The sequence below is a fragment of the Electrona antarctica genome, assembly GCF_951216825.1.
Source record: "Electrona antarctica genome assembly, chromosome: 4".
Lineage (NCBI taxonomy): Eukaryota > Metazoa > Chordata > Actinopteri > Myctophiformes > Myctophidae > Electrona > Electrona antarctica.
The window spans coordinates 48518441-48538633 of NC_136809.1; the positions used below are offsets into that span (position 1 = coordinate 48518441).

The window sequence follows — 20193 nt, forward strand, 5'->3', positions numbered from 1 at the left end:
GCTTTTTGTGTTTGCTTTTGACAAAAGAATGGGTTATATTATAACTTCAGCATGTTCTTATTTGGAAAAACGAACTATGTTGCTTGCTCGGTGAAGGAAAAGACGTTTCTGGGAACAGACACATATACACACTGAATGTGCTATGACTGATGTCACAGACCGCCCACCGTCTTGTTATTATTATAATATAATGTATTTTGTGTTATTATTCGTGTCTCACAGAGTGGGAACAAGGTGACAGTGACCACCACGCCTTTTGAGAACACGTCCATCAAGGTGGGTCCGGCCCGCAAGGCCAGCTACAAGGGTAAGATGGCCCGGCGAAACAAGAGGACCGTAGCCAAGGACGGACAGGAGAGGTAGGATGATGTGTCCCACATTGGTATTAGTTGGCATTAGTGCAAATTATGTTATTTTTTATTAACATTGAAAGGTGTGAACAATCTCCTTTGTCTTCTTCCCATCGTCTCTCCCTTGGCAGTAAGAAGCGTAACTCCTTGTTCCGTAAAATCACAAAGCAGTCCAACTTGCTCCACACCAGCCGCAGCCTGTCCTCCCTGAACCGCTCTCTCTCCTCCAGTGAGAGCCTGCCTGGCTCGCCCACACACAGCCTGTCAGCCCGATCCCCCACACAGGGCTACCGATCCACGCCGGAGTCCTCATATCTAGGTAGGCACGGCTGGTGAAATTCCAAGGACCCCATAACTCAGAGAGTGTACAAATGGAACCAAATGGATTCGTAAGGGTCCATTTGGTGGTTGATAAATTGGCAAACAGTGCTATATTGATTGATTGATTGAAAACTTTATTGAAAATTAATTCAAAAGGATACAGACACAAGAAAGCCGTTAGGCTTGTTTCCGTTGTGGTCTTTTTGGGGAAAGGAGACATGGGGAGTAACAAAACAAAACAGACAAAAACAAAATACAATTTGTATTTTGCCCTGACCCTGTTCCTTTTGGGGAAGGGGGGCAGGAGACAAAGGCATAACAAGGAACAAAAACACAAAAAAGGTACAAAAAACCCAACCAATAACCAATAAAAATTTGATTTTTGTTGTCTTCTTTTTTTTTAACCTATTCTAATCTACAAGGTCAGTATGGATTTAAAAATGTAGGTCATGTTATCAGCCAACCATCTGTTCTCCCTGTAGGTACTTGTGCAGTAGCTGCTGATCATCTTTCTTGTGTTCTGTGCTCTCCTCCAGGTGCATCTTCCCAGAGCAGCTCCCCAGCCTCCAGCACCCCCAACTCCCCCGCCGCCTCCCAGCACATGAGGCCCAGCTCTCTCCACGGCCTTTCCCCTAAACTCCACCGCCAGTATCGCTCGGCCCGCTGCAAGTCTGCCGGCAACATCCCCCTGTCCCCGCTGGCACACACCCCCTCTCCCACCCAGGCCTCTCCTCCGCCGCTACCAGGCCATACAGTAGGGAGCTGCAACACCACCCAGACCTTCCCCGCTAAGCTCCACTCCTCACCCCCGGTGGTCCATTCCAGGCCCAAGAGCGCCGAGCCCCCTCGCTCCCCTCTGCTCAAGCGGGTCCAGTCGGCGGAGAAACTCAGCTCGCCGCTGACCCAGTCCAGTTCCACGGGGGGACTGGGGGGGCCGCTGAGGAAGCACAGCCTGGAGATGCAACACGCCGACTACCGTAAAGACGCCTTCCTCTGCGAGATGGGGCTCCAGAGCCTACTTGAGACTGAGGGGGAAAACCTGCCATCCAACCCCCCGCCGCTGCACTTCTCCCTGGCCTCCCCATCCCACTCAGCCTCCCCAGAGACTGGTGTGCTCAAACCTGTGAGGAGGCTTGGCAGGCAGGAGTCGCCACTAAGCAGGGAAGCGCTTCTGGCTGGAAGAGAACGGGAGAAGGAAAGAGAGAGGGAGAAGGAAAGGGGGAGAGAGAGGGAGAAGGAAAGGGAGAGAGAGAGGGAGAAGGAAATGGAGAGAGAGAGGGAGAAGGAAATGGAGAGAGAGAGGGAGAAAGACACAGAATATAAAGCACCAGTCGCAGAGAAATCCCCAAGTCGAGGCGGAGCCGCAGAGATCCAGTCTTCCTCACCTGGGAAAGCTCTTAGAAGTGACCCGTTGACTTCCCAGCTTGGGCAAACCTTCAGACTTCAGTCCCCGAGTAAGGACACCATGAGAACTACAACCCAGAGCACGGCCACCAAAACAACGGGCAATGTTGGTGGCCCGAAAAGACCTGACAACATCCCCCAAGTTCAAACAGTCTCCTCTCCTAAACACCAGGAACCCAAAACAGTCTGGAGTATGTTTTCTAATATGATAGATCCTCAGGACAACCTAGGAGGCAAAAATGAACCAAAGCAGGTAGGGGACAGTAAGAGTTGTACAAGTAAGACATGCCTGCCATATGGTGACCTAGGCAAAGGCACAACCCCTGTACTTGATAGAGGTACCGTACAGGGCCTGGCAATGAGCATAAACAAGTCATTTAAACCATCAGTTATGGGGGAGAGTCTGAGGAAGAGTGGTATTGTGAGCAATGATGCGAGAACTTCAGACCTCGGCTCCAAGAGCCCTAAGCTGCCGTCCAGGGTCCTTCCACCTGTTGTCCCTCCCCATGGACAGCCTCTCTCCCTCGGAAAGGTCAGGCAGGGCCTGGGGCCTGTTAACTGCTACCGAGGCACTCTGGACTGGGAGGACAAGTGTCGACTGGAAGTGGTGGAGGAGCACTCGCCTTCCCCGTCTCCATCGCCCACCGGAGTCACCCCGTCGCTCTGCGGACCCTCCCTCTGTAAGTCCCGCCCCATCTCACCCGGCGACAAGACGAGCTTTGTCACCCAGCTAACGGCTGTGGCCAAGACTGTCCTTGGGCCAATGAAACTGGGATACCAGGACGGAGCGAAGAACAAAGAGCAGCAGGCCAAGACGGCGGAGGAGAAGCAGGGTAGTTCGGCAGGAAGGGGAGAGTCTCCCTTCGGAGGCCGAGCGGTTGGCGGGCCTGCAGTCGTAACCCAAAGTCCCGTTAGCTCGATGCGAGAGAAAGCTGCCACAGGTAGTAGCCACCAGAAGATGTGACCCCATGTAGATATGGGACACAAAATTGGAAATAAAAATGCCTTTCAGGAGAACAATGCAGCATTATGTGAAGCACTTAAAAAAGAGCATGAACATTCCAAATGTATAAGAAATAAGGTACCGGTATTTATTGACTCCAAAATCAGGAGTAAAAAAACGAAATTAATACGTTCTGTAAAGGTGTGCTTATTGTTGTTTTCTAATGTAAAGTACTATTTAATAAGAAGGCACCCCATGTTATGTAAAAGTCTATATCAGATGGATGTATGGATGTGTGTGGGTGTATGTGGGAATGCGTGTCATGGTATGTATGTAATTTATGTATAATGGATACAAAACGGTCAACAAGTGCTTTACTGATCAAAACATGCTGAATACTGTGAATACCAAATCCAGTCACTCAATTTAGAATTTCAGACCCTGTCAATCAGAGGAAGCCATTTAAACCTTTCACTTACAGCCAATGATTTAAATGCAGATGATCCACTGATTCTCGACGCAATCTAGCATTCACAGTTTTCACACAACACAAAAACTGACACAGGACAAAATGTGATGGCCAACGGGTGAGTCAAATCATTGTTTATCTTCCATCCAACAGTTATCTTTCTGCGAGTTGCTTTGTCTAGCCAGCCGAGGCGTTCCGTTCGGCGAATGTCCAGCCATCGAGTAAAGTCTTACAGCCTTGTCTGTCATTCTTGGTGCATGATGACTCGGAGCGGCTGTAAGCCACCAAAATGGGTCTATTTCTGGTGGCTATTTGAAGGCCATGGCCTGTTCTGGGGTAAAGCTTGGCTGACTATGAGGCTTTGGGCTCAGCCCTTATCTCTGCCACGCAGGAGAGCCACCAGAGGCCTGCTCTCTCACTCTGCTCTCTCCTTCCTGCAGCTTTCACACACAAACAGGCACACACCCACTCACCCGGCCCGTGTACAGTGTAATAGGAGGTAGTGATGTTGGTATGCAATGATTTTGATGATTTGGTGTGCGACTGTGTGTGCGCCTGTCTGTCTGTGCGTGCGTGCGTGCGTGCGTGCGTGCGTGCGTGCGTGCGTGCGTGCGTGCGTGCGTGCGTGCGTGTATGTGTGTATGTGCGTGCGTGCATGCTAGTATGTCTGTGTGCACCATGCGTGTGCTCTTGGGATTAGCATACTCCGTCAAATCAGCGTATGGAGTTACAATAAAAAATAGACTGGAAATAAATGGACAGCATTCAGTGTCTAATAGCATTTACATATTTTTGCCACATGGAAGAAAATCCTCTGCTACTCTTATTATCACTGGCACAGCAAATACTGCTAGGATAGATAGGCCTACTTGTAAAAACTTGAGTTGTATACAGAACATAGATATTTGTCCTTGTCCTTTGAAGGCAGGCATGTGTACAGGAAACCTGTGTATTGATCTGAACCTAAAGGGGAAAGCAGGCAGTCATGGATGTAGCATAACTTGTTTATAAAAGGGCTGAGTGGATAAGATAGGGCGGTAGTCAGGTCTGTTTTAGTGCTGTTATTCTGTATCACAATAAACCTGCTAATCTGTAATCAAACTGTGTTGTTAGGCACTATACAGTGGATATAGATCATAATCATAATATATATTTTACGCTCTCATTTGTATGAACATCAGTAAACTTTTAAATTGAAATGAAAGGAAAGACAGGCCTACAGTGACTTTCACATTCATCTCAGTTCACAGTTACACTATCCAATATGCATAATCTCTTATGCAAGGCATTTACAGTTGTTGGCAGGTATGGACTGCTTGTCCATTATTGTAACCAGCCTAGTTACTGTTACTGTATGAATTAAATAGAGGGTCGTTTTGTGTGAAGATCTGCAAGGAAGTGCTCATGGAGTTTGTTATATAAGGCATGTTACACTGCCCTCTCCTGGTTCACAATTGCCTCAACATAATGCTTTGTGATCTCCAATAAGTTGGTTGGCGAGCTTCAGATAACCACAGATATATTACAGAATGGACATAAGAAATAGGCTTAGTGAATATGCATTTTTTTTCCTGATTATGCAGAATATTGCAGTAATTAATTAAATGTACTGTAGGCTACACGTGACACATGAATCATTCCTGTTATGTCTCTCCATATAGGACTGTTAATTCTACATTTCTTTGAATAGGGCATACAGTTTTATAAAGATTTTCCTTAAAAGTTCTAGTGACAAGAACACCTAGCTTATCGTAGCCGCTTGGTTTGTTGTTGTTTTTTATGTTGGTGTAAAAAAAATAATCAGGTCAGCTCAAATCAGTCGATGAAAAACAATTGTACTCAATCTTGTACAAATCTTGCACCCACTTGTATTGCAGGCATTTTACTAATCAGAGGAATCTGTCCCAGTCTAGACTTACACGTTTGTGCTTTTAGTCAGTTCTGGTTCTGACTAATGAAAAGAGTAGTGTGAGATGCACTTTATTTTAAATAGTATGTGTATGAAGTTACTTTGGAGAACTATATACGTACAGTACGGTATTCACGTACATGTATACATGGATTCTTAAAGATGAACACAAAATCCAAGCATAATTACATTCCACTTATCTGTTAACTGAAAGTGTATTTATTAGTATGATTGTATCATATGGGGCACTTTGTTTGTGATAGATGTCATTTAAAATGCAGACACCTGAAGTGCAGTATGTGTAATAAAATTCAGATATTTGATCCAAATGTTGCCATATCGTTTATTTGTGACTCCCAACAACAAAGTGTATACTCGTTTTTAGTCATTTCTAAATTCTGAATATCAAATTAAATACAAAATGGTGATCAGACAATTCAGTAATAGACCACATAGAATAGAGGAGATCCAAAACGAGAAGAAATAAACATTGAACTATACAGAACATATATTTATTTAAAGTCACATCATTGAGGTATATTATAGCAGAGTGATTATTATTATTATGCTGTGTTACAATTATGTAAAGTTCCAACAAATTAATGAAACGTATAGTGTAACATTTCAAGTACCATTTCATTTATAGGCTACGTCAGAAATTACATAACTGTCAGTCAGCGTAAAATGTTACACCTCCTGACCCCTATTGAATGCCATACATCCAATCAGATGTGCTACATCTGACGTTTAACCAATCGCGTGCTCCCGGGGGGCGGGACACAGGAAGTAAATGTCCTCTGCTTGCTTGCTGTCAAACGTAGAACCTATGCGTAGAACCAGATCAGAAGAAGAACCCGTTGATCCGCGAAAGCAGCAGCATATTTATTTACGAGTTATCATCATGTCTGTCCTCTCAATTTGAGAGCGACCAATACGACCTTTGTTGAAGAAAGCAAACCTTACAAACCGAACATCTCCTGTTGGGAATGCCCGTGCACGGCCGTTGATGAAGTCTTCGTTGACAGCTAAGCTACCAGGCTAATGTAAACTCTATGTTAGCTAACCTTATCGAGCTATGCAGACAGTGCCTTCACTGAAGATTGGATTACATTGAAGCATAAAGGACCGAAACCCGGAGATGACAGCGTGCCCTGCCAGGTACTACATGCACTAAATAACACACTGGTGAAAGTTACCTGTATATATATTGACATAAAAATGAATCAGTATTTGTTTTAGAGTGCATTGAAGTTGATGATGTGTGCTGGTTTTGCATACAGTACAGTACTCGTAGCCGTTTAATTAAAACCAGCACACAACTTTATGTACTGTCATAGTAACGTGGTCATTCCCAGAATCATAATAGATCAGCCGCCCACGCAGACTAGAGGGATATTTGTTGGCAGTGTCCACTGACATTATGAGAAGCCAAACAGACTCACGTTGCCCAACTTTATTATGGAATTGATCCCCATCGGCACTTGCCTATATAAGCATATGGCCAGACAATTCAGTAATATAGTCAGACGACCACACAGAATAGGAAAGAGGAGGTCCTAACTGAAGGGAAGAAATAACATTGAACTAAATACAGAACATAATATTGTTAAGAGGCACGTTGTACATCATTGAGGTATAACACAATTATAGCAGATTATTATGCTGTGTAAAAAAAAATGATGTATTTAAACCTCAGACATTCTTAGTGTTTCATTGTAATGCACCACCGAAGGATAATTCAGTCGCAGAGCGTGCCAAAATAGGCTATTGGTGTTTTTATAGAGACCCAAGTTGACACTGACAGAAGTAGATTAAATAGATTACATTTCAGATCACAAGTCCAGCAGTGAGCAGTTTGATACAAAAAACTAGGACATATTATAATGCCGTATCACAGCACATGCTTATATTTCTATGTTAATAGGAATTTAATTAGCAGCTTTTCATTTTATAATTATGATCGCCTGCATATATAGTTGCCTGCCTCAGATTCTGTGATAGAGGTTCACAGGCTGCTTAGCCCACTGTTGTCACATGACAAATTTGACTTTAATTGAACCGACTTCCCATTGGAGATGAAATTATAACTGTTCTAGTGTTCTTTGTTCCAGCTACACAACTCTTCACTTTTGTGCAAGTGAGAGAAAAGTCACATGTCACATGATCCTTTGTGGCGATATGTTTCTGTTTCATGTAGTGTGTAACTCATTCCTCTTTGTAAATTCACAGAGTAATGAAATCGCTATTGTGTAACTCATTCCTCTTTGTAAATTCACTGAGTAATGAAATCGCTGTACACTTCGTCTTCACTGTTTTCAAACGTTAGGAATGCAAGTGTGCGGAATCTGCAAATGCATACCATGTGATGTGACTGTTTCATGGAATATGCACATCTAAAGTGCTGTCAGATTATAGTCTCTTCCCCCCCCCCCCACCCCCTCTATGAAATACCCTTGGACACTCCCACACTAGTTATTCTGTCACTTATAAGTCACTAAGTCAGTAAACAGCAAACTGTTTGAGGATAAACAGAAATAGAATGGAGCTTTTGCACAATATTGAATCGGCATAACCGTGGGCAAGAAGAAGCAGGTTTTATTTTTGAATTTATTATTTTATATTATTTTATATCTAACTGATTTTCACAATCAAGTAAATCTATTAGTCTGATTAATCCCTATTCTACACTTCGTCTAACAGCGTCACAGAGAAATAGCAAAAGTAGCAGACCTACAAGCTCACAGCGAATTGCGGTGCAACACATAGAAAAAAAAAAAAAAAAAAAACATGTACAATACTACAACATAGTCACAGCCATGTAAAATACTATAGTGCCCCATGCACGTCCTTGCACAGACACCTACTTAGCTGGGACACCTGATGACCTATGTTACTACTATAGAGTATAGACACATGCACTCTTCCGTGCTTGACACCAAAATACAGCATTGTCTTGAATGGAAAATGTCCTGTCTGTGACCTGAAAACAAATATGTTACCCCTGTATGTCACAATTGTTAGTTTATTACACACAATTCTTTGAGGAAATCACAATTATTTGAGATAATCGCAATTATTCTTGCGTAATCGTCAATCGTTTTCATGTTAAAAAATGTCCATACATTTTCAAACATTTTCCAGAAATAGCAGAGGCGTGTTGTGAGCTTGTAGATCTGCCATTTCTGTAAATATTACATTTATATATTAAATGTGTCAGTGATTTATTTGTATATTTGAGTTATTTGTCATATCGGCCCTGTGCAATTTGTGATTCCGAAGCCTACAAGGCAAACAGAAACACAAATTGTAATGCTCCAATTGCTGTTCAACACAATTAAATCGTTAATCACAGTTAATTGAGTGACAATTAATCGTCAACTTAAATTTGTAATGGTGACAGCCCTACCTGTCTGTGACCTGACAAACAAACAAATATGTTACCGTCGCTCCCCCCTTCAACTCAGCTGTTCAGTGCAATGAGGACTGCGTCTCAGCTCTAAGAGCAAGGAGCCATGAATTCCATCTCTCCCAGTGCGGCTCAGTACGTTGGGGGAGTGGTGATGCAGGATGAGCTGCTGGAGACCAGGAGGCACCAGGCCCCGGAGCGGCAGGGCAGACTGTTTGGCCTCGGTCAAGGCCAGAGTCCAGACGCCAACAACAGAGATGCAACCGGGGAGCCGGACGAAGTGGACAAGCTGAAAGCCAAGCTGATGTCGGCGTGGAACAATGTCAAATATGGTTGGTTGTTGTGTGATTCTCTGTAGGGAACGGTGTGTTTGTGCATGATGTGTCCATTCATGTGTGTTAGACAAATGTTTTGCCTTTTGTGAAACACCTTTTCAAAACACAACAATTACATTAAAGAAAGAAAAGCAGGTGCGCTTCCTCTGGAGTGTTCTCAATAAATGAGAAATTGCATCTGAGCCGCATATTCCACTTTGGTGGTATTTGATTTACAACAATTATTGCTTAAGTCAGTTTCCATGCTTGCCATCTTTTGGAATTATTCTCTCCAACTGCTCTTTTCCCTGCTTCTTCCCTCTCTCTCTTCCTCAGGCTGGTCGGTCAAGACTAAGACCTCCTTCAATAAGACTTCTCCAGTCACAATCTTGGGACACACCTATCTGCTCAACAGTGAAGGTAAGATGGGCACTAAAGTTCTCAAACTCTGCCCGAACCCGACCTGGCCCGATTGGTACCGACCCGACGTTATCGGGCCGAGCCGGGCCCGAAAGTTATGCTAATTAGTCGGGCTGGGCCGAGCCTCGGGCTCGGTGATTTTCTGTGATTTTTTTTCCCTTTTTTTTAAGAGTGTTATTAAAAAAATAACAGTTCTGTTATTTGTGTAATGTGATTGTAATGTGTATACATGTATGTATTTATTATGAAGAGGGCTGCGCTAGGCGATTCACAGGAGGAGGACTGGAGGCGGGGGCGCATCGCACTGGCATTTCAGACTCTGAGGTTAAAGTGTTTCGTCAAACCACGTGGTTTACCTCTGGTTTGCGCATCAAACGATCAAGCTTCTAACCAGTTAACTTGCCAAGTTGCCATATGCTTAAATGTTTTATAAGATCAATCGGATCACACGATAGCTGAAGCGCCAGGATTTCGTCACGTTGCACTGAGGACTGAGCTATCTCGTTGTTAACCCAGCTGGCTGCGATGAATAAAACCTAATCATTAATTAACGTCACCAAAGTGATCCATGGTGATATAACTTAAACGCTACCCATAACAAGCAACTTCACTTCAGAGGAAACTAAAGGGAGGGAGCTGCAGCTGCTATTTACGCACCAGTCACCACCACCACTGTCTGGAATTAGAATAATGGAAATGAAACTTGAGTTACATACATCCTTTATTTCGATAAGTCCGTTGATCTCCGTTCTCACTTTCACACTGTGGCGTTTATTTTTCTTTCTTTTTTTTTGCCGGGCTTTTGTCGGGCTTCGGGCTTAACATTATGGTTATTTTTAGGGTCGGGCCGACCCAGTTAGGGTAGGGCCGGGCCTCAATTTTTGGGCCCGTTGAGAACTTTAATGGGCAAGTAAGTAAATACATTTTATTTGTATAGCAGGGTCACAGCCTTTATAGCTTTCACTCCCACAACAGCCAACCCCCCAACATAGCCCCAAGGAATGGGACAGTAACAAAGTAAAACAAACAGCCCCACAGGGGTGTGACAGATGAGATAACATCAGAGTGCAATTTTAGGAGATACTCTTATAAAGGGGTATTATTAAATGTTTGTATCTAAATTTCTACAACACCGGGCCTCAATTTTTGGGCCCGTTGAGAACTTTAATGGACAAGTACATTTTATTTGTATAGCACTTCTCACAGAGAAAACTCACAAAGTGCTTTACATGCAGGAAATAGAAAACAATAACAAGCAGAATAAAAACAGAATAGTACAGAGCAAAGACAAAGGTGTTGATAGATATGGAGCTCATGTTGACATTATGTTTTAAAAGGGAAACTCGCTCTTTACATTTCTGTTTTTCTTCTCTTAATTCATTCCTTTATCTCTCTCTCTCTCTCTCTCTTTCTCTTTCTCTCTCTCAGATGAGGTGGAGCGTTTCCGTCTGACATTTGTCTCCAGGTTGTGGATGACTTACAGGAGAGAGTTTCCTCAGCTGGAGGGTTCCAGCTTGACCACGGACTGTGGCTGGGGCTGCATGCTACGCAGTGGGCAGATGCTGCTGGCACAGGGCCTGCTGGTCCATTTCATGCCCACAGGTTTGTCTCTCTCTACCATACACTCACAGTTTGTGAAACTGAAAATCTGGTAGGGCAAATACTAAAAACAATAGTGCTACACGAGTGGAATGTCATTACTATATTAGTAATTGTTTTGTTGCGTAGCACACAGCACTCATTGAAAACAAATCACTGCGTGCAAACCTCACCCATCCGTCCAGTCGCCCACATCACTTAATGCAAACAAGTCATTAAAGTGAAAACATTCCCATGAATAGTCTCGAGACTGATACGCAACAAGCTGACCTCATTGTACCTTTTCTTGTCGGACTCGTTCTTTCATTCTCTACTCCCTCGGTTTGTCCCTTGTTCTTCTGCTGGCGCAAGCCTGCCAGCTCAGCTGTCTTTATTTGTCTATTGTTCCTCTGGATAGTTGGCCCTGCCTCTTTCCTTTTTTTTTTGGATTTTGCCTTTATTGATAGGGTACAGTAATCTTTGGACAGGAAAGAGGGAGAGAGATGGGGGGGGGGGGGGGGGATTACATGCGGCAAAGGCAGACGGGCTCGGGACTCGAACCCGCGACACGCCGTCAGGCTGGATTACCGGCCTAGGTGCCTGGACCCAGAGCCCTGCCTCTTACTACTCTGTTTTCCACTGCTGTTTGACCAATGTCTTTCTCATTCTGTCTGGCCCAGTTTATTTTTTTAAGCAGCTGTTTTTTTTTCTTTCTTTTTTTAATGTTCTCTAGATTGGGCTTGGCCAGACGCACAGCAACTGGCCGATGTGGACTTTGAGGTGTTTCGACCTCGCTCCCCAGCCCGTGCCGGGGGGGTTCCTATACCCTCCTTTGGCTCCCCTCGAGGTCCCAGAAACCCCCAGAAGTCCCTGGCAGGCGAGCAAGCACCCAACTCTACCCAAAAGAAGAGACCAGAGTCTGTGAGGGACAGGCAGGCAGAGCCCATCCATCGCAGGCTGGTGACCTGGTTTGGGGACCAGCACCAGCAACCCTTTGGGGTTCACCAGCTGGTGGAGCTTGGCAAGAGTTCAGGAAAGAAAGCAGGAGACTGGTACGGCCCATCTGTAGTAGCACATATACTAAGGTAAGCACTGATGCTTTACTAGATTCTGGAAATGGTTTACAAATGATTTACACTTGATGGTAACCATTAAAAGGGAGTTAAAATAGATGAAACGCACACCTATATTGATGACGTGCCGGAGTCTGATTTACCTCCCTCTCTCGCAGTGTCTCTTCAGCGTCAACTCGATTCTATATTCGTTATGGTTTATCTAGACTAGAGGTTATAATCTGTAGTTCCTGTGCCCATTCTCATTCTGGTAAAATCATATGCTTATTACATGTATATTTATATATGTATGAACAATGAGTATTGAAAAGGTTTCTGTGCCAAGAGGAGAGCAAACATAGGAATAAAGAATGTAGCATACACAATGTTTATACTGTCCTGGTCCTCTTGTGTTTGTAGGAAAGCAGTGGCCAAAGCCTCGACGGATGTCCCCAATCTGGCTGTTTATGTGGCTCAGGATTGTACTGGTGAGTTTGACATTTTGAGTTTGACAACTGATCTTGATTATGCTCCCATTGTGTAATGTGTGTGTCAGTGAATTTGATATGCTAGCATAGCATTGTATGTGAGCATATCAAACGTAATAATGAGTGTGTATAATTTCGCGTAACGTAATGTAGACGCTCATGACTTCTGATGCGCAGTCAGTGGTGAGTTAGCAGCCTCTGAATTTGTGCCGCAGTATAAGTATGTGTTCTGCGTGCGTCTCACATGATAAGTTACTCAGTAAGTCTCTGATGTATGTCTTTGCCGTGAAGCAAGCCGCCCTTGGGGCATCCTTATTGTGTATGTGTGTGTGTGTGTGTATGTGTGTGGTTGTGCACTCCAGTGTACAAAGAGGATGTGGTACGCCTTTGTGACCTTTCTCTGAACCAGAATGTCCCTGAGCTGCCCGGTCAGTCTTGGAAGTCGGTCATTATCCTGGTACCTGTGCGACTGGGCGGAGAAACACTCAACCCCACCTACATCGAATGTGTCAAGGTTGGCATGCCCTTTCACATACACAACAGTACATAAACACTCATTCATTTATTTTGACACGTCATCTATGTTTTTGTCTTTTACCCACTGCACAAAAGAAAAATCAAGTTTGTTGAAGTTAGAAGTTGAAGTGAAGACACTTATAATTGCTATGGATCCACTGTATAACAAACGTGACAGGACACCCAGTGTGTGATAGGGAGCAATGATATCTCTGCTGTCGGGAGGAAACCACCTAACTCCAACATGTTCATCTTTCAGGAAATGAAAAATATCACATTTTCAGGAAATTAACTTTATTGTATAGTGTGTGTAATCTTGCACACTACTAGGCATTAGGCAGCATCATATTTATCGTGAGCACATATTTAATATAACAAACTCTGTAAGCTTTATTCTGTTAACACATTTTATGCCCAAGACGTCCACAGACGTTCTATGAATTACCGCATGTAGTGCCCAGGACGTCTTGGTAAAAATAAAAAATAAAAGTAGGCACCCTGGGTCTCCATTTTAAAAGATTAAAAGGGCACATAATGTGTTAATTGCGTTGCAATCGGCCCTTCAGACTTTGGGATAAGTGACCCTGGGCCGCCAGGCTATCCAATTACATTACATTAACACTTCAGTCCCTTAGACTGATGGGACGTACTGTACTGGAACTAGCTAATTGCAGACATGCCAGTTTGCCGGTACAGGCCAACATCAAACTGTAATACATTCATGAATGTGACACTATATCCCAAAACCCAAATTATTACAAGACTCGTAAATTTGTCCACACACATTCTTTTGCTCCTTTTTGCAGAGTTTAAAGTGCTAATAACACTCTGCAAAGCTTGCACCAAGATGGATACAATTCTAATGCGGTCTTGAGATGTGATCAGGACATGACCGGGAGGAAGACAGTAGATATGATGTACAACTGGTGATCATATCTTTCATGGCTGCAGATAGTAATTTAACTGCATGCAGTACATCGCTATTATTATTAGGACATGCCCCCTGGCCTGGCAGAGAATTGCATTCTACTGAGCGCACATTTCTAGTTACATTTATTCATCTGGTGATGGGTAATCTAAGATTGGATTACTAGTAATCTAGTATTCTTCGCTGTTCCACCTCTGAATGATAATCTCTATATATTCCACTCCAGAACATCCTCAATTTGGAATGCTGTATTGGAATCATTGGAGGCAAACCCAAACATTCACTGTATTTCATTGGCTTTCAAGGTAAGTAGTTTTATTATTATTATTATTTTTCTTTCTTTTTGTTATTATTTAAAAAGAAAGATGTTCTCGGCACATAAGAGTCTTTATAGTAGATAAGTGACCGCTTGATCTTATATATTTTGAGTAGAGTAGATTTTTTTTAAATGGGGCTTTCATTTCATTTTGCACATATTAGTGTATCACAGACAGTACAATACAAATTATATCGGCAAATAATAATGAATTTATACATTTGTCTGGGTGTATCAGACACACCCATCCTAAAGGGCTGAAGTGGTTAATGGTTCCCTATCGCAGCCTAAATTTGACGCCTGGGCTCAACAAATGCTTTGTTTGTCCTCACCATTCCATTCCTACAACCTCCAATGAAGCTTTCCACGTCGTAGTGGTAGTGGTTTCTAATCATTGGGTGCTAATTGTGTCTTTCTGTTTGTTACTGTAGATGAGCAGCTACTCTATCTGGACCCTCACTACTGTCAGCCTGTGGTTGATGCTTCGCAAGTCAACTTTCCACTGGAGGTTAGTGTCTCTCTGTCTGTCTCTCTCTCTCTCTCTCTCTGTCGTTGAGTTGATCTCTTCTTCTCTCTCCGGTGCTGTCGCATATTTAAGTGTGATAGCCTGTGTGACTTATTGGTTATCCATCTTTTACTTTCTCTAATTCAACCTAAAACATGAACCATGGTTGAAAAAAACTAAAGTTGTCCTTTAATTTAAGGTTTCAACACCTTTTAAAAACAATGAAAATAGCAATGCATTGTGATGTAGATCAGCTATTTTTGCTGGCCTAAGTGGTTAAAGATCTCTCTCTCTCTCCCCTCTAGTCATTCCACTGTAGCTCACCCAGAAAGATGCCCTTCTGTCGTATGGATCCAAGCTGCACCATTGGCTTCTATGCCAAGAGTCAGAAGGACTTTGAGTCTCTCTGCTCTGCTGTCAGTGTGGTGAGTGTTTAGTCTCCTAGTGCCTCATAGAACGTATTCACCCCTTGGACTTAATCCACATTGTATTTGCATACAACTTTTGCATTTAATGACTCCTCTTTCCTGCTTCAATCATATCAAGATTAGTTTAACGATCATAATTTTCACACATTTTGTTGCCACACATCCTCTATACACATTTAGTATAGAGGATGAAATGAAAGATTTAAAATAATTACATTTTCATGATAATCTATGAAGTAATTTTAAGTAACAGTAATATAAGAATCTTTATTTGTATAGCACCATTCATAACAGTGTTACTATGTCCTTACAAGTAGAATCTAGTGAGATATTCTGGCGAATGTAAGCCAGTCCATGTATGAATACAGCTGTGCTTTGAGATTTTGGCTCGCCCATTGGTGAGAAAATGTTTGAAAACCATTGCAACAGCTAAATGCATTTTCAGTATCTGTAACGGTCTGTGTGGCATAGAGACTGACACTCGTCTCATTCCACTCCCACAGAAAAATAATAATAAACCCCATCCCGTCTCATTAGGAAAGGCAATGTATTTTGTGTTCTTTTTAGATTACCGTGTTTCCTGCAGTTTAAATTCAAAATATATGGTACCAGGAACAGTTCATCTGAGGTAATATAATGAGGCTAATTGATGTCATTCCCTTTCTCGCTCCTGCCAATCAGCCTAATTAATTGGACACTGGGAAGGCTGCTGCATCAGACGCTCTCCCTGTGCAGCCGACACCAAGGCGCGCCTCCCTCACAATAAATACTGTTTAATCATTTACCGGATATACTGTAGTTTGGTTTTGTACGCGCTAACCCACTTACCTCTGCTCATGTCTTTTAGGAATGCTTGTTTTGGTCCTCTTACTAAAGCTAAAGGAAAGATTGTGTACATGGATCATATTGTAAGCAGTCTGCATGCTACCACTACTAGTTCTGAAATTGAAACAAGAACGACTTGGCCATAATAACTGCCAGGTGCAGCAAGCTCTCGTTTATGAACATCTACAATCAGTTTGTGCTGCGGCGGCAGCCTCTGCCTCACCACAGCTCACAGCTTCACGTTGCGGCGTTCAAGAGTATGCAGCCAATACGGCCTCACGTTGCGGCGTTCAGAGTATGGGTTTTATGCCGTTCAGACTATGGGTTTTATGGGTACGTCTCCCATTGGCTTAGCGGCAGCCAATCATGAAAAAGTGTCTACTAAGGTCGTCTTTACGGTCGCTAATAGAGATGTAGAAAATGTAGTCCAGACGCTTTTCAAGCTCTTGGCAAAAAGAAAGTCCATACCCTGCCAGTGTGCAGACTTTATTTCACTATTGATCTGCTGTCCAGCACCTCCTGCACTTTAGATTAGGATATGCATGCACTATCCCCTTTTTTTAATCAAAACTAGTGCACCCTTATGGGGAGGGATGACTGTATCAAATGGTCCTGATGATGAACGAGTACTGAGGATTGTGAGGCAGTCTGAGCCTGTTTCAGTTGAATGTGCAGGTTTGAATCCTGACAGGCAGGCTGGGATCCAAAAGGTCATTCTGTGCAAGATGGTTAGAAACGACCTTTTTCTCAAAAAGGAAAGGAGCGATACCGACCGTTCTGTAGTTCGGTCCATTTCTTGAGGTGGCAGAGGAACTCTGGATGACTTCACGGATGAGTTGATGATGGTTGTATGGTAGATCATTAGCAATGGTGTGGTAGATCTGATTAGTTCTGATTACTCGGTCAGCTAATATTACATGTTAATATTATAGAGTGCCGAAGTCCTGACGTCACTCGCTCATCCCCTGGTTCTGCCTGGTTCACGGAAGTAATTTCTCTATGAAGAATAACATGGAGTCATCTTAAAAAAAGCATTGTGGTCCAAAAATAAACAAACTGTCTTGGCGTTATTGTCAGGGAGGTGTCTCTGTATCGTTTGCGACGGTCAGTCACTCATATATGATACACTGTCTGTTTCTTGCGAAAATGTAACTAATTCAGTAGCAGTAACAATAGCGTTTTCTCTCAGTCAGTCGATTCTTCATATCCATATGAGTGAAATGGCCGGGATGACATGTTTATTTTTCAAACACAGTTCTTATATGAGGCGATCTAAAATCCCCCTATGGGGATTACAATGCAAATAAATACATGAATAAGTACATGAACCCGTGGATTTGCGCCCTCTACCGATATTGACGTCAGACTTCTATGTCTATTAGAATAGACAGGCCTTCAAATACCTCTAATGAGATAATATTAGATAATATAACCACATTATCTCTGTATAATGCAGTATTCTTTTCAAAAACAAAAATGTTTGGTTTAACCATTTCAAAAATGCATGTCCATCCTTTTCCCTAATGATTTCGCCGTTTTCTACATCCGCTCAGTATCTGCTTTTGTTTTTTGTCCCCCAGGCTCTGTCATCGTCCAAGGAGCGGTATCCCATCTTTACGTTTGTGGAGGGTCAGGGTCAGGACTATGGACTAGACTCACTAGAGGCTCAAAGCAGCAATCACACTAGCCCTGCGACTCACATTCTGCCCCCACTAGGCATACTGAGCAGGAGTAACAACATGGGGAGTACTGATGAATTTGTATTCCTGTGAGAGACTATAGCACTGAACCATGCTAACCATGCTATGGAAGCCATTCCACCATTGACCCCTAGGGGGAAGAAGAGGGAGCTGCTTTTTTTGGTTTGTTTCAAAGGAAGGAGTGGAATCTTGTTGGTGCAACTTCAAGGTGGATTGTTGCTTTTACACTATATCACTCACCCTGGCCCATGGCAAAAGAAACGTATGTCTATTGTCACCCTTTAATGCATATATCAGTTTTTCTTATACATCAATTGAGTGGGTATTAATGCAACGCTATTCTGCAAATGAACAAACTCACGACCTAAACATGAAATATGGCTTCAGATCCTTGAAGTACTCAAAGGGTGCTTGATTTACCATCCAGACATGTTTTCAGTAGCTCTTATTCTGCGTATTGTAAGACAAGATATATCAAGCACTCTCATTTGTTTTGTTTTTCTTTTTGTTTTTAGTATTCCAAATGTACAAATGTGTGCAGCTACTGTTGACCCTGGCTTGAACTGGAGACACTGAGGTGGATGTTTGGTGTGCATGGTATTTAAGGAACAGACTAGTTGGTGATATATTGTAAATATTGGAGAAGAACACCTGTTCTCTGTAAAGATTAGTATCACTGTTGCAATGTCTGCTGTACTTTCCCGATGGAGTTTTATTCTTCACCATCGCGTGCGTGCGTGTGTGACTATGCGTGTGTGACTGTGTGTGTGTGTGTGTGTGTACGTACGTATACGCACGCGTCATCGGGGGCATTTGATAAATGTGTTTAATAAGTGTACTGTTGGATTTGAATTTGATCATACTTCCGTCCAGGTTTCGAGTTCTTCAACATCTTAAACAGCTGTCTTGTTAGTATAATAATTATGTTCTTAAAATAAGGCTATAGTAATATAGCCGTTTTGACACTTCTAATCAATTATGTCTACTATGAGTTGCTAGGGCTTTAATCTATCATACCTTCACACCATTATTACAGCTCATTGACTTGCCATCGGGTATAAATTTAAGATCAGAAATATTTTGTAACACGAGTTACAGTAGCTACCAGTTGGGTGAGTAGATAACCCGTGTACAGTACCAGAAGATATGGTGGTAGGACTGTACGAATATCTTGCTCTGATGTCTCCTTGAATGAAGTTTTGTTAGAAGGATTTTGTTGTCTTCATTGTAGTGGTTCTCACACTTTTTTTTTTGAGTGGTGCAACCACTCCAAGGAACAGCAATGTCCGTGTTAACCTACCTATGTGTTCATGTGTCCGTTCACCTACCTATGTGACTATGAGCACCAGTACCAATGAGTACCAAAAGTGGCGCTGTTGTGCCAGAAACGGAGAGAGAGAGAGATAGTGCTGCACTGTTGCCTGCTAATGAGAGACAGAGAGAGAGAGAGGGAGGGGGGGAGTTGCACCACTCAGTTCACACGGGTGTGATTTTTCCATGTCAGAGACCCCCCAAATTAATGTGTTTGGCTGTGGATCCCCATGGTATCTGAAAATATTGTGCCAGGGATTACACGATTTGAGTACAATAGGCTATTTAAAAAACGTTTTCTTTTTTCAAGATTTGAAAATGGCCAACACCATTGCAATATGCAAATACGAAGGTTTAAAGCGTTTAAACGGATTTTGATGATGGAACCCCCTCGGGGACCCCACTTTGAGAACCACTGTTGTATTGTCAAATTTGTCATTGGGTTTTGTTTGTCTGTTTTTGTTTTCTTTAAAGGCTACCATTGTTGCACTCATCAGTCTATCACAGTGGATACTGATTAAACGGCACACTGAAATCCTGATGTTGTGTATCTCGAAACTTATAGTGACTGTCACTGTATTAGACAGAAATGCAGGTGAAACTGTACAATACTGAATGAGCTCAATATTATCATGTAATTGTATCATCAATTGTGTGTAATGATATGATATTGAGATAAATTATATAGCACTAATCTTGAAATGTAGTACCCTGCCGTCTTAAGGCCTAGGCTACACAGAACAGGGAGGCTTAATGCGAGATGACTAGACATTCGGTCAAGGTGCTGCCAGACGGTCAAAAGAGCTGCGCACGTTCTCGGCTGCGCGTAGCTTAAAGCTTGAGTTTTTAGACAGCTGGTGGATGGAAATTAAGCTCCACCTCCGCTGAATTCTTGCGCGACGGCCAGATTCCCGGAAACGCTCTCCTCCGCTCAAGTCTTCGGCGGAGGTGGAGCTTCTTTTCCATCCACCAGCTGTCTAAAAACTCAAGCTTTAAGCTGCGCGCAGCTT

The 20193-nt window shown here is 42.9% G+C and overlaps 2 protein-coding genes across 2 annotated transcripts in view; both read left to right on the forward strand.

Annotated features, from left to right (window-relative positions):
* The window catches only part of mast1a (microtubule associated serine/threonine kinase 1a), a gene marked incomplete at both ends in the record, with an annotated part of 111233 nt that extends 108194 nt beyond the window's left edge, over positions 1–3039 (forward strand). The window contains 4 exons of the mRNA XM_079498464.1: positions 223–359; positions 482–669; positions 1208–1914; positions 2248–3039. Of these exons, the coding sequence (XP_079354590.1) occupies positions 223–359; positions 482–669; positions 1208–1914; positions 2248–3039 (1824 nt within the window). The remainder of the gene's footprint in view (positions 1–222; positions 360–481; positions 670–1207; positions 1915–2247) is intronic.
* Positions 3040–6184: 3145 nt separating this feature from the next.
* atg4da (autophagy related 4D, cysteine peptidase a) lies at positions 6185–19722 on the forward strand. Its single transcript, XM_079499948.1, has 11 exons — positions 6185–6554; positions 8861–9134; positions 9453–9536; positions 10965–11138; positions 11848–12199; positions 12587–12654; positions 13017–13168; positions 14325–14403; positions 14846–14922; positions 15225–15344; positions 17753–19722. Exons 2-11 carry the CDS (start codon positions 8909–8911, stop codon positions 17942–17944), a joined length of 1524 nt encoding a protein of 507 aa, XP_079356074.1. The 5' UTR covers positions 6185–6554; positions 8861–8908; the 3' UTR covers positions 17945–19722.
* Positions 19723–20193: the final 471 nt, after the last annotated feature.